Source organism: Mesoplodon bidens (genome assembly GCF_964165515.1).
Source record: "Mesoplodon bidens genome assembly, chromosome: 7".
NCBI lineage: Eukaryota > Metazoa > Chordata > Mammalia > Artiodactyla > Ziphiidae > Mesoplodon > Mesoplodon bidens.
This window is the reverse complement of record NC_138164.1, coordinates 15,033,427-15,047,050: the sequence shown is the minus strand read 5'-3', so window position 1 is coordinate 15,047,050 and position 13,624 is coordinate 15,033,427. Positions and strand designations below refer to the sequence as shown.

At 47.4% G+C, this 13,624-nt stretch overlaps 1 protein-coding gene across 8 annotated transcripts in view; it reads left to right on the top strand.

The window, feature by feature from the left end:
- Nucleotides 1-5,200, top strand: part of CEP164 (centrosomal protein 164) — a 72,250-nt gene extending 67,050 nt beyond the window's left edge. For 7 of the 8 annotated variants that reach the window (XM_081241432.1, XM_081241431.1, XM_081241426.1 and 4 more), the window contains 6 exons: nt 217-324; nt 958-1,072; nt 1,543-1,887; nt 2,662-2,728; nt 3,455-3,577; nt 3,733-5,200. In XM_081241432.1, coding sequence (XP_081097558.1) covers nt 217-324; nt 958-1,072; nt 1,543-1,887; nt 2,662-2,728; nt 3,455-3,577; nt 3,733-3,829 — 855 coding nt within the window. In that variant the 3' untranslated portion in view covers nt 3,830-5,200. Of the gene's footprint in view, nt 1-216; nt 325-957; nt 1,073-1,542; nt 1,888-2,661; nt 2,729-3,211; nt 3,578-3,732 lie in introns of those variants that run through there. The other variant, XM_081241428.1, reaches the window with a different exon arrangement.
- Nucleotides 5,201-13,624: the final 8,424 nt, after the last annotated feature.

The following is a 13,624-nucleotide window of genomic DNA, read 5'->3' as shown; positions in this document are numbered from 1 at the left end:
GGAGTGGGCCTAGTGGAGGGCACGTAGCATACTCTATCTCTTCTAATTCTCACGAATTAGTATTTCTGTTTTTTAGATGAACATCCAGACTGAGAGTTCAGTAATTTGTTCAAGATCACCCAGATCAGCCAGCCTACAAACGGCAGAGGTGGGCCTCCGGCATCTGCCTGTGTGGTTAGTCACCGTCTTTCTCCTCCCCTTTCTTCCTGGCTGCAGGAGACCAGACACCTGGATGAGATGAAGTCAGCCATGCGGAAAGGCCATGACCTGCTGAAGAAAAAGGAGGAGAAGCTGCATCAGCTGGAGTCTTCTCTCTGGGACGAGGTGCAGCCCAATTGCCGCCGTGGCCTCCCTCCTCTGTTCCTGGGATTTGGTTGGGTTCTTTGGTCCTGTGTCGGGACAGCTGGGCTGCTAGGGCCCAGGATTGGCAGTAGGCTTAGGGCTTCTGGGCTGGTGAAAACGGCAGTGGCTTCAGCTTTGAATTTGTTGAACACATCTGGGGCTTTGGATATCTGTGCTGAGTGGTCCTGAGCAGACCTGGAGCCTCTTGCTGAAGGTTCTTGGGAGGGGACTGGCCCCTGCCCTGGTGCCCGAGGAGAAGTTTGCCCTGGGTGTCAGGAATAGAGGCTCCTAGAAGGTTTCCCTACCTTCCCTGGAGCCTTGTAGCCTTTCCCCCAGATGCCAGAGGTGTAGGTACAACAGGAGGGAAGCTTAGGTGGAGAGACACCATGGGGAGTGTTTACTGGGGGGGAAGGGTTGGTGTCTGCCTGGTCCTGGTGGCTCTACTGGCCTATCTTCGGTGGCTGAGTTCTCTTAGCCTCACCTGTAAGGCAGCCTGTATGACATGCCTCTCCTAGAACTTTGGGCCCAGAGAGCCTACCCACCACGTTCTCCGGTATCACGAGGGCAGTGGGCAGAAAGCACAGGGCAAGTCCTTACTGCCGCTCCACCCACCAGGCTTCAGATGAAGACACTCTGAGAGGACCCCCCACCAAGAAGGTGGTGACCTTTGACCTCAGCGACCTGGAAGACGGGAGCAGTGACAGTTCCGAATCCTGCCCCCTGCCTCACAGTGAGTGGGGTATCCATGGGGAACGGAGGTGCAGCCCCTCCCTGCAGCCCTGCGTGGTGGGCCTCCGGGGGCCAGTGTCTGGAGCAGATGCTTGGGCAGGAGTGAGCCCTCTGGGTTTCCCAGCGCACAGGGCCCAGAGGCTCAGGGGAAGCCTTCTGATCGTGCAGGGTCCTCACAGTGAGACGGGGTCCTTCTTAGCCTGTCCCGCCTGGTGCCGTCCCCCGCCCCCCAGGGAGGCTCTTCTCCCTCTGCAGCTGTGGCCTACAAAGGGGTGGCGGCCCTCGCCCTGGGGATGCTCTTTCTCTCACCCAGTTTCCTGTCTGGAACACACAAGCCCTGTGGCTTTTGTTGGGAGGAATGGGGAAGGGGTGGGGATGTGGGCCAGTAGGATGCACAGTGCCAGCTTGGCCTGGGCCATTCCAGGGCCCCGAGCCCGAGTCCTGCCCCACTCTCTGCCTCTTCCTTTTCAGTCGGCCCGACCCCGAGTCCCACTTTCCCCAACAAGATCCACTACCTGAGCAGCTCCCTGCAGCGGATCAGCGGCCAGCTCAACGGTGTCCTCAGCGTGCTGGGCAGCCTCAACACCCAGCCTCCGCCGCGTTTCACCTCCACACCCGCACCGCTCCCCACCCAGGCCTCCAGGAGCACCCCCGCTCCCTCCTACCCCTCCCTGGCCCGGGTCTCAGCCTCATCCCCGGCTCCACCCACGTCCACCCAGTGGGCCTGGGACCCAGTGCTGGGCCCCCGGCTCTCCTCCTCCGTGTCTCAGACCGTGGATGACTTCCTGGTGGAGAAGTGGCGCAAGTATTTTCCAAGTAAGCCTCCCTCTAGGCCATGCGTGGTTCTGCGCTCAGCCTCCCTGCCTTCCTCCTCTGTCTACCCTTCGCCCCCAACTTTGGCATGGCCCATCATCTCCGTGGTGGGTGCCTGAGAGGACCTTGCTGCTCGCCCAGTGGCTGGAGACCCTATGTGTCTTGACGGTTTACTGGATGGGGCCTTTACAATGGATGCTAGAGCTCAGCCTAACCTAGGAGGTCACTGTTGTCAGTGTCAGGATCGCTGCCATCTTGTGTTATATATATTATGGCCAGGCATTTTATGTATGGTTTTTCATTTAGTCCTTATATTAATCCTCTGAGGTTATAATATTTATTCCCATTTTACAGATGGGGAAACTGAGACTCAGAGGTTAAGTATTGATAATATGCTCCAGGGTACCCAGGGAGTGAGCAACAGACTGGGTTTTGACCCCATGTCTCTGTGACTCCAGGGTTCATGACCCCTTGGCTGTATGTGGCCTCCCCTGGTCTCATAGCCCTGCTAAGGAATGTGAAAAGCCATAAAAACAGTTATTTGAAGGAAAAAGTTCATCTCCTTATCCCGACCCAAATTTAAAATAATTTCAGTTTTAGAAATAAAATAAATAGGACCATTCCTGGTCCCTCCTCTGTCTCTCACCTCCAACCACAGAAGCTTTTCCTGTTTTTGTTTGGGGGGCAGTGCCTTTGCAGTTTCTCGGGGAAGGCAGGAGGGGGCTGGCTCAGATGAACCGCTGCCCATTTCTGAACGCTTTCCTCCCACTTTTCCAGCTGGCATCCCGTTCCTCAGCAGTGGCCCTCCCCCACTGGAAAACAGGCTGGGGTATGTGTCTGCCAGGTAAGCCTCCCTGTGGGCTCAGGGTGGAGCCACACCATTCAGCTGCTCGCTGCAGCTCCCTGGGCAGGTGGGACCTGTGAGGGGACCAGAACTCCTTGTCACATCACTCAGAGTGGTTAGGCAGGTCCCCAGGCCACAAAGCTGCCTGGGTCTGCGGTGCAGCCAGCGAAAAGTCCCAATCGATGAGGTCCCAGTGGGGCCCAGTGGGCCTTACCTGATCCAGCCCTGTGAGGAAGCTGCCCTGTGGCACCTTGGGGAGAAATGGGCCCCTGGTGGGACCCTGCCCCTTCCAGCTCTGGAGTGTGGCCTTCATCTCTTGCCCTGAGCTCTCTGTCTGCATCACACCGCTGCCTTCTTCCCTCAGGCCCGCTGAGCAACATCTGGAGTGAGAGGGGGAGACAGATGGGCAATTATTGAAACCTGTCATTAGTTTCCCGTTCATCTTATTGCTTACCGAATGTAGCCCCTGATGTATCCCTGCAGGCCCCCAACCATAAGTACAACCCCTCTCACCCTTTGGCCAACTTGGGAGCTGATGCTGGGAAGGTATTTGAGTCGATAGAGAGGGAAGCTTTTGCAGATGAGATTGGCCGGGAACAGGCCTTGCCGTCAGGAGCATTCACCCTTTTGGGAACTGATGCTCCTCATCCCCGAGGGGCATTCTTGCCTTGCTCCAGAGACTCCCCACCTCCTCTGGCACCCCTGCCTCCTCTGCCCTCCCCACAGTGAGCAGCTCCGCCTCCTGCAGCATCCCCCCTCCCAAGTCCCCGAGGTGGGCAGCACCAACTTCCAGGACATGATCAAGACTCACCGCAAGTGGCTGGAACATTACAAGAATGACCCCAAGTCGTATCTTTTTAGCTGCTCTCCAAAGCCCGATCCCTTCTTGCTGTAACTGCCAAGGCGTGTGGGCCCTGGGGGTGCAAGGAGGACCCCATTGGGCCTGTGACCCTTCCCCAGGCGTGCTCAGCTGACTGCAGAGTTTTCCTTCACCTTGTGGCCAGATGTCTCTTCTCCTCGGTGCCCAAACCAACGGCTGGTTCCGACCTCCTGCGGCTGGGCCTGGATGAGAACAACAGACTGAAGGTGTATCACTACTGAGGCCCTGAGCCCTGAGCCCTGATCCGGCAGGCAGCCTGGCCTCTCCTGCGTCCAGACCAAGTGTCCGAGTTGCTGCCTGCAACTTTACTCCCTCTGATGATAAAGCGTTCTCCCGTCCCCTCTTTGCTGCTTGCCTCACTCAGAACCTAGAGGAACCACGGGGAACCGGTGGCATTGGGGCAGGGTGGGGGAAGGATGGTATGACCAGAAACAGTAAGCCGCCTCCCGAGACCGTGTAACACATCTCGGGCTGCCCTGTGTGACTCCTGCGGACTGGCAACACTGACGTGGCGCGGCGGGGACAGGGGGGCCTTCATGAGAAGGTGGCACTGGAGGAGCTGCCTCCTTCCGAGGCCAGGGGACTCCTTTGGAGCGGAGTTGGTCTCGGACCTGCAGGGCCTGCTTGGCGCTCCCAGGGTCACGTGTGTGGTCCTTAATTCGCCAGAACAAAGCCCCCCCGGCGTGTCTGTACCCTGGGACCAGGCCCCATCTCTCTAATACCTCAGCCATGTAGAGATCAGACTTTTTTTTTTTTTTAACGTCCCCTTTCTTTAGTGTTCTCTCTCCTTTTGACTCTCTCAGTATTGGGCCCAGAGCCCTGCGGGAGGTGGCTGGAGGCTGGGCCCAGAAGTTTTGCTGCCTGTCTTCCCTCTGCTGGCCCTGGGGCTGACCTCAGGAGCACTCCCTTCCCCTTCCCCAGAGCATCCCAGCTAGATTCTCAGGGCTCAAGTACCCAACTATCAGGAAGCTAACAAGCCATAGGAAAAGTCCGGGATGGCTCTGGTCCTCACCTTGGCTTTCTCTTCCCGGACCACCTTGGGTCTACACATGGGTCATTTCCATCTGTCTTTTCCAGCTGTGCCACCGCCCACCCCATCCCCCTGCCGCCCCTCATCAGAGCTTGGAGACTTGTTCTGAAGGAGGTGAGGGGCCTGGCCTTGGCAGGGAGGGATCAAGTGCCAGTGGGAGCTGCTGCCATTCTGGCACAGCATCCTGCAGCCCCACCTCCCATCAGTGGGCTCCTCGGGGGACATGCAGGGGATGTTCAGCATCTGACCACTGTTTAAACACAATGCCCCCATTTTCCTTGTCTTGAAAGCTGTGGGGTTGCCCTTGCATCTCCAGTGCGTAGAAACCAACTCTCCACAGTCCCACCCTCGTTCCTCTGTCATGGGGTAAGAAACTAAGATCCAGTTGGCTTGTCTACCCCCAGACACTTTTTCGGCATCAGTCCAGGGCATAAAACATCCATTTTGTTATTTGGTTCATTCTGTGTGCTTTGGGAATAGCTCATACGTTACAACCAACTCTGGTGACAATCCTGTGTTTTTTTACATCAATTAAATCGCTGCAGGTCCAGTTGCTACAAGGCAGTTGTGTGAATGTGTCTCCTTTTTGAAGGACTTTGCCTCCCACTTAAAAATACAGGGAGGGAAATTAATATTCACAGAACACCTAGGTATTGGATCTACTCACACGACAAACCTGTGATGTAGATAGTTTTAGCGCAATTTTCTATGGATGAGAAAACCAAGCCTCAGAGATCTTTAAGTGCCTGAGGTCCTGGAGAAAGCAGCTGAGCTCCCTGTAAGCACAGAGCCTCCTACCCCATCACTGTGCCCTGAGAGCTCCCATCCTGGTGGGGAAGTGCCCCAGCCTCCCGACTCCACCTACCGGCCCCGAGACTCACTGTGCCATTTCCCAAAGGCCATTCGTCGTCGTCTTCCCCATGCAGACAAATGAAAGGTAAGTCCCCTGAAGTCCTAGGCTGGCAAAGTTAGGTGAGTTTTTCCTGCCCCAGTGGTGTGAACTGCCTTCGTAGTCTTGGATTTGTAGCAACAAAATGGCTAGAAGAACCAACTGAGAATCAGGCTGTGTTTCATGGATCACAAAAGAAAACCGACTTAAAGACAAAACATACAAAGGAACCCAGCCTCCTCTGTGTCCCAGTGTCCGAGCCGCTCTGAGGACGGGAAGGAGGAAGGCGCTGAGAGGCGCCTGGGGATGACTCGGCAGCCCACTCAGATCTCACAGTGGAGGGAGCGGCCCAGAGAGATCACGGGAGAGGCCAAAGGTGCAGTCTGCGGGGCGGGGGCGGGACCAGATCTGAGCAGTCCTGACTCCTAGCCTGGGGCTTAAGGGAAGAGTATTTTTAAAAGGGTATTTATTTTGAATAGGCTCTGAGTTCACATGGCTCAATATTCGAATGGTACAAGAGTCAGCCCATCCATGGGCCGTTTCCTGGAAGGTAACAAATATACCAGTTCTTTCTGGAGATTTTATGTAAATAAAAGAAAGAATGGAGACTCTTCTGACTCTTCCCTTTTACTGGTGGGGTAAGGGTCATTCCTCCCGCGGGGATCAGACAGTTGCCAAAAGCTCTTCTGTAAGACATTCATTGCCTCTTTTCTTAAGGGAGCAACGCTGAGCATGATAATAGACCCCCCCCCCGCCAAAACACACAAAAACTTCCACACAGAATGGCAGTATGGGGGTGGGGGAATAACCCTGGCCTTTGGACACCTGGCTTTACTTCTCACTCTGACATCTACAAGCTCTGTGACCTGAGCAAGTACTGTCTGGGCCCATGTCTTCCCTGGTCAAAAACTCGAAGCCCAAATCAACAGTCCAGGGACAAAGCAGGGTAGCTGCCTCAGATTCGGTGGCTGAGGGGCCTGCCTTGGGTGGAGAGCTGCCCTCATCCAGAGAGGGACTGAATACGTCCAGTGGCCTAATATAGGTCTTAGGTGGGAAGGGGTGCTGGCAGGGGTTGCCCAGACCTCCAGCAGCTTCTTTGGGGAAGTGATGGTTAAATAAAATGGAGCACGTACCATCACCAGTGCTGACGAATTGGAACGTCTCCTCATTCCTCCTTGAAACTTCTGCATCTCCAACCTACGCCCCCGGCCTCCCTGCTTAGCTTTGCCATCTCCAGCAGGTATGTAGACAGAGGGCCCAGTGAAGGGCAGTGTAACACCATTTGCCATCATGGAGGAGGTGGCATGGGGGGGGGTCCCACTCAGGTCTAAAGGCAGTGGGGGTGTGAATCAAAGGTTCCCACTTTATCCTCTCTGTGCCTTGATTTTCACACCTGTAAAGTGGGATTAATAGCGGTATCTAGCCCAACGTAATAACAAAAATACCAAACAACCCAATTGAAAAATAGGCAGAAGACCTAAATAGGCATTTCTCTAAAGAAGGCATACAGAGATGCTCATCATCACTAATTACTAGGGAAATGCAAATCAAAACTACAATGAGGTACCACCTTACACCAGTCAGAATGGCCATCATTAAAAAGTCTACAAACAATAAATGCTGGGGACGGTGTGGAGAAAAGGGAACCCTCCTACACTGTTGGTGGGAATGTAAATGGGTGCAGCCACTATGGAAAACAGTATGGAGGTTCCTCAAAAAACTAGAACTAGAGTTGCCATATGATCCAGCAATCCCACTCCTGGGCATATATCTGTACAAAACTATAATTCAAAAAGATACACGCACCCCTATTTTCATAGCAGCACTATTTACAGTAGCCAAGACATAGAAACAACATTTCCATCAACAGATGAATGGATAAAGAAGATGTGGTATATATATATATACAATGGAGTACTACTCAGCCATAAAAAAGAATGAAATAAATAATGCCATTTGTAGCAACATGGATGGACCTAGAGATGATCATACTAAGCAAATTAAGTCAGAAAGCAAAAGACAAATACCATACGACATCACACTTATATGTGGAATCTAAAATATGACACAAGTGAACATATCTATGAAACAGAAACAGACTCACAGGTAAAGAGAACAAACTTGTGGTGGCCAAGGGGGAGACAGGGTGGGGGAGGGATGGAGTAGGAGTTTGGGATTAGTGGATGCAAACTAGTATATATAGGATGGATAAACAGCAAGGTCCTACTGTATAGCACAGGGAACTATATTCAGTATCCTGTGATAAACCATAATGGAAAAGAATATGAAAAAGAATATATGTATAACTGAATCACTTTGCTGTACAGCAGAAATTAACACATTGTAAATCAACTATACTTCAATAAAATTTAAAAAAATTAAAGACAATTTAAAAATAGCAGTATCTAGCCCATAAAATGGTTATGAGGATTAAAGAAGTTAATCCATATAAAGTTCTCAGTGTTCCACACGCAGTAAGGGGAATGATGTCACCAAGATGGTGACATAGGGTGTTCCTGACTGCCCCACGTCACAAGAGCAACTAACAACTATTCATGGACAAGACACCACTGAGAGAATCCTAGAACCCGGGAGCAAGGATGAAGCACCTTCTGTACCACAGAGACCCAGGCAGACCACACTGGGGGTGGGGGGGTGGGAAGAGGGTAAGAGGAACAGCTACACACTGACCACATTGCCCCTCCCCCAGGTCAGCACAGCCCGCCACACACCGAGAGGTCTCCCTTGGGCCTATGGTTCCTCCAGAGGGAGAAGAGAGTCCAGGGGTGACATCCAGCACCCCCAGAATTGTGGGTCACTTCATGGAAACCCTGGTTTCACCCCCTTGGATTGCAGGGGACTCTGTGGGGCTCAACCACTGGGAATCTGATGGTGATGGAGAAGGGGGAGAGGCCTCTAGCACTGGGTCTTGGCAGACCAAATTCCCACTTGCAGAGCCCACGCAGTAGTCCCAACCTGTCTCTTTGCTCATTTGCAGAACAAGTCGATGGTGCAGTGTGACCAGGGAACTTGGTGGGGTGCAGGTCTGCACGACTCAGCTCCTCAAATGAGGAGTTCTACAGTTCCTGGCGCCTGGTCGGCTCACTTCCAGGCAGAAGAGCTGAGTCGTAGCACCACCAGCTGTGGTGTGCCTCCCAGCCCCTCCCAACCAGAAGGCCTCCTTCAGAAAATCTGGGAGTTGTCGGAAGCGGCCTCCCAGTCCCGCCCAGGCAGGAGAACAGACATAGCCCTACCGGCTGCCAGTTTGGCTCTTGGCCCATCTAACAGGAAGTGTTGCTAAGAACACCTGGAAGCTGCTACGTAATCCAGCAATGCTTGAGTCCAGAGGCAGGGGGCAGAGCTGATCACCCCCAGAGCAAAGCCAGTAGCCCTGTTGGACCAGGGAACTTGGGGCACAGGTCAGCTTGAGTCAAGACCACAAAGAGCCTTAGTGGCCTTGGAGCTGTTCTCCCAGCTCCTGGGCAGAGAAACTAATTCATAGCCCCACTTATTGCTGAATACAGCCTTTAGCCCACCTGACCAGGGAACCCTCCCAGAGCACATGAGAAGCTGCATAGCCCATCCAACAGCCCTGCTTACAGTGGCACTTGGACAGAGAGCACAGCCTGTGGCTTTCCCTGTCTACAGAGCAAAACTGGTGGCCTCACTTGACCAGGATATTCCGTGCACAATCTTGCCTGATTTGGGTCCTCAAGCAATGAGGCATGCAGGCCCTGGGTCCCATTCTGCTGCCCCACAAGGGCAAGAAAGCTAATTCATAGCCCCACCAACTGCTGAGTATAGCATCCAGTCCCAACTGTGTAGGAAGCCTGACCAGAGAATTCAGGCAACGACAGAGCCAATCCTACAGCCTCACTTGGGTAGGGAACCATGCCAGCAGTCTTATCCAGCTGTTCTTAGCCAGTGGCATCCCCCCTCCCCAACTTCAGAGCTTAAACATTTGCCTTACACAAAAATAGATCCTAGTAGCAGGCCCCACCAGCAGATACATCCAGAAATCCAAACTGAGCTGAGAAGTGAACTGTCTCTGCCAAAGCAAACCTGCAAATTCTGGAAGAAGAGACTACTTACTCAAATGGGAAGATATCAACATAAGGAATCAATGACCAAGAAAAATCAGATAAATATGAGACCACCAAAGGAAACTAATACAGTTCTAAAAACTGACCCTAGAGAAATGGAGATCTATGTTCTGTCAGACAAAGAATTCAGAATACTGCTCTTAAGGAAGTTTAGTGAGCTACCAGAACACACAGATGACTAAATGGAATTAGGAAAACAATGCATGAACCCAACAAGTTCAGCAACGAAATAGAAACCAACCAAGAAAAAAAGAAAAGAAAAAAGAAATCCTAGAGCTGAAAAATACAATTGAAGAATTCAATAGGGAGTAGAAAAGCAGACTCAGTCATGCAAAAGAAAGAGTCAGCAACCTGGAAGACAGGAAATTTGTAACTGTCCAGTCAGAGGAGCAAAAAGAAAAAAAAAAGAGTGAAGAAAGCCTATAGAACTTATGGGACACAAGGAAAAGAAACAGCATTTACATTATGGGAATTCTGGAAGGATAAAAAGAGAAATGGATAGAAGGTATATTTAAAGCAATAATGGCTGAAAACTTCCCAAAGAAGGGGATAGAAATAGACATCCAGATCCAAGAGAATCTCAAATAAGTTGAACCTGAATAGGGCTACACTGAGACACATTATAATTAAGTTGTCAAAAGTCAAAGACAAAGAAAGAATTTTAAAAGCAGCAAGAGAAAAGAGAAGTTACATATAAGGGAACCCCCATAAGACTGTTGGCAAATTTCTCAACAGACACTTTTCAGGTCAGAAGAGAATGGGATAAAACATTCAAAATATTGAAAGGAAAAAAAAAACCTGTCAACCAACAGTACTATACCTGGTGAAACTGTCCAGAAATGAAGGAGGGATAAAGACTTTCCTGAACAAACAAAAGCTGAGGGAATTCATCACCATTAGCCCTGCCTTATAAGAAAAACTAAAAGGAATTTTTTGAGTGGAAATAAAAGGACTCTAATTAATATCATAAGAACTCAGAAGGCAGTGTAAAACTCAGTGGTAATAGTAAATAAATCGTCAAAGTTAGATTCAATAATGTGGTAATGGTGGTGTGTAATTCACTTACAACTCTAAAAGTTAGAAAACAAATGTAGTAAAAATAACCATAACAACGATAATCTGTTACTAGTTATACAATGAAAATAATGTAAATTATAACTTCAATACTCTAAAATATGAGAGGGAGGAGAAGTAAAAGTGTAAAGCTTGGGAATTCTATTGAAGTTAAGTCGTTACAATTTTAAGGTATTTTCTTTAAGCCTCATGGTAACCACAAGGGAAAAACCTATCGTAATTACACAGAACAACATAAAGAAGTCAAAGCATTCTTTTACCACAAGATACCAAAACACACAAAAAGACAGCAGGATAAGAAACAAGGTGCAATGGATCTAGAAAACAATTAACAAAATGGCAGCAGTAAGTTCTTACTTATCAATAATTACTTTAAATGAAAACAGACTAAACTCTTCAATCAAAAGACATAGAACGGCTGAATGGGTTTAAAAAAAAAAGATCCAATGATATGCTGCCTACAAGAGAGTCATTTTAGCCTTAAAGACACATAGACAGTGAAGGCATGGAAAAATGTTTCAAGTAAATTGTAAGAACAACAACAACAAAGCAGGGGTAGCTCTACTTATATCAGACAAACAGACTTTAAAAATAGTAAAAAGGAGACAAAGAAGATCATTATACAATGATCAAGGGGCCAATATATTAAGAAGATAAAACAGTTGTAAATATTTTTGTGCCCAACGTCAGAGCACATAAATACAAAAGCAAAAGCTAAGAGCTAAAAGGAGAAATAAACAGCAATACAGTAATAGTTGGGGACTTTCATACCCCACTCTCAACAATGGATAGATCATCCAGACAGAGAATCAGTAACAGTGGGTTTGAACAAGACTATAGACTAAGTGAACCTAACAGACATATACAGATGTTCTGAAAACAGGAGAATATACATTCTTCTCAAGTGCACATGGAACATTTTCTAGCATAGACCGTACATTAGGCCGTAAAACAAGTCTTAGAAAATTCAAGGAGACTGAAATCATACCAAGTATCTTCTCTGACAACAATGGTATGAAACTAGAAATCAATAAGAAGAGGAAAAATGGAAAATTCTCAAACACCTGGAAATTAAATAACACTGCTGAACAACCAATGGATTAAAGAAATTAAAGGGGAAATAATAGAGTATCTTGAGATAAATGAAAATAGAAACACAACATACCAAAACTTATGGAACACAGCAAAAACAGTTCTAAGGAGGAAATTTATAAGAATAAAAGCCTACATTAAGAAGCAAGAAAGAGCCCAAATAAACAACCTAACTCTATGCCTTAAGGAGCTGGGGGAAAAAAAAGAGAAAGAAGAAAAATGAGCCCAAAGTTAGCAGAAGGAAGGAAATAGTAAAGATTAGAGTAGGAATAAATGAAATAGAGGATAGGATAATAATAGAAAAGATTAACCAAACTAAGAGTTGGTTCTTTAGAAAGATAAATAAAGTTAACAAACATTTAGCTTGAATAACCAGGGAAAAAAGAGGGAGGACCCAAATGAAAATTATAAATGAAAAAGGAGACATTACAACTGATTCCCCACAAATACAAAGGATCCTAAGAGGCTACTATGAATAATTATACACCAAAAAACTGGACAACCTAGAAGAAATGGAAGAATTCTTAGAAATATACAAACCAGCAAGACTGAATCAAGAAGAAATAAAAAGTCTGAATAGACCAATTACTAGTGATAAGATTGAATCAGTGATAAAAAAAAAAAGACCTCCCAATGAAGAAAAGTCCAGGACCAGATGGCTTCACTGGTGAATTTTACTATACACATTTAAAGAATTAACAATCCTTCTCGAACTCTTCCAAACAAATTAAGAGTTGGGAACGCTCCCAAACTTATTTTACGAGGTCAATGTTACCCTGATATCAAAGCCAGAAAAGGATGCTACCAGAAACAAAAAGTACAGGCCAATAACCCTGATGAATATAGATGCTAGTATTCAGTAGAATACTAGCAAACTGAATTCAGCAGCACATTAAAAGGATCATTCACCATGATCAAGTGGGATTTATTCGTGGGATGCAAGGATGATTCAACATATACAAATCAATAAATGTGATGTATCACATTAATAGAATGAAAGAAAAAAACTATGTGATCTCCTCAATGGACACATAAAAAGCATTTGACAAAATTCAACATTCATTCATGATAAAAACTCTAAACAAATTAGGTATAGTAGAAATGTACCTCAACATAATAAAGGCTATTTATGATAAGCTCAAAGCTAACTTAATACTCAATGGTCAAATGTTGGAAGCTTTTCCTCTAAGATCAGGACTAAGACAAGAGTGCCCACCCTCATTACTCCTATTCAACGGAGGTGATCAGGCAAGAAAAGAAATAAAAGGCATCAGAATTATAAAGTAAGAAGTAATATTGTCTCTATTTGTAGATGACATGATTTTATATACAGAAAATCATAAACTCCACCAAAAACTATTAGATCTAATCAATGACTTCAGTAAAGTTGCAGGATACAAAATTAGCATACAAAAAATCAGTAGTATTTCTATATGCTAACAACAAATTATCTGAAAATGAAATATAGAAAAGATCCATTTATACAATAGCAACAAAACCAATAAAATACTTAGGGATAAACTAAGGAGGTGAAAGATCTCTATTCTGAAAACTACAAGACATAGATTAAAGAAATTGAGGAAGACACAAATAAATGTTCATGAATTGGAAGACTATAGTTAAAATGTCAGTACTACCCAAAACCTTCTACAGATTCAATGCAATCACTATCAAGATTTCAATGACATTTTTACAGAAATAGAAAAACAACACTAAAGTTTATATGGAACCACAAAAACCCTGAATAGCCAAAACAATACTGGGAAAGAAGAACAAAGCTGGAGGCATGATACTCCCTGATTTCAAACTGTATTACAAAGCTATAGTA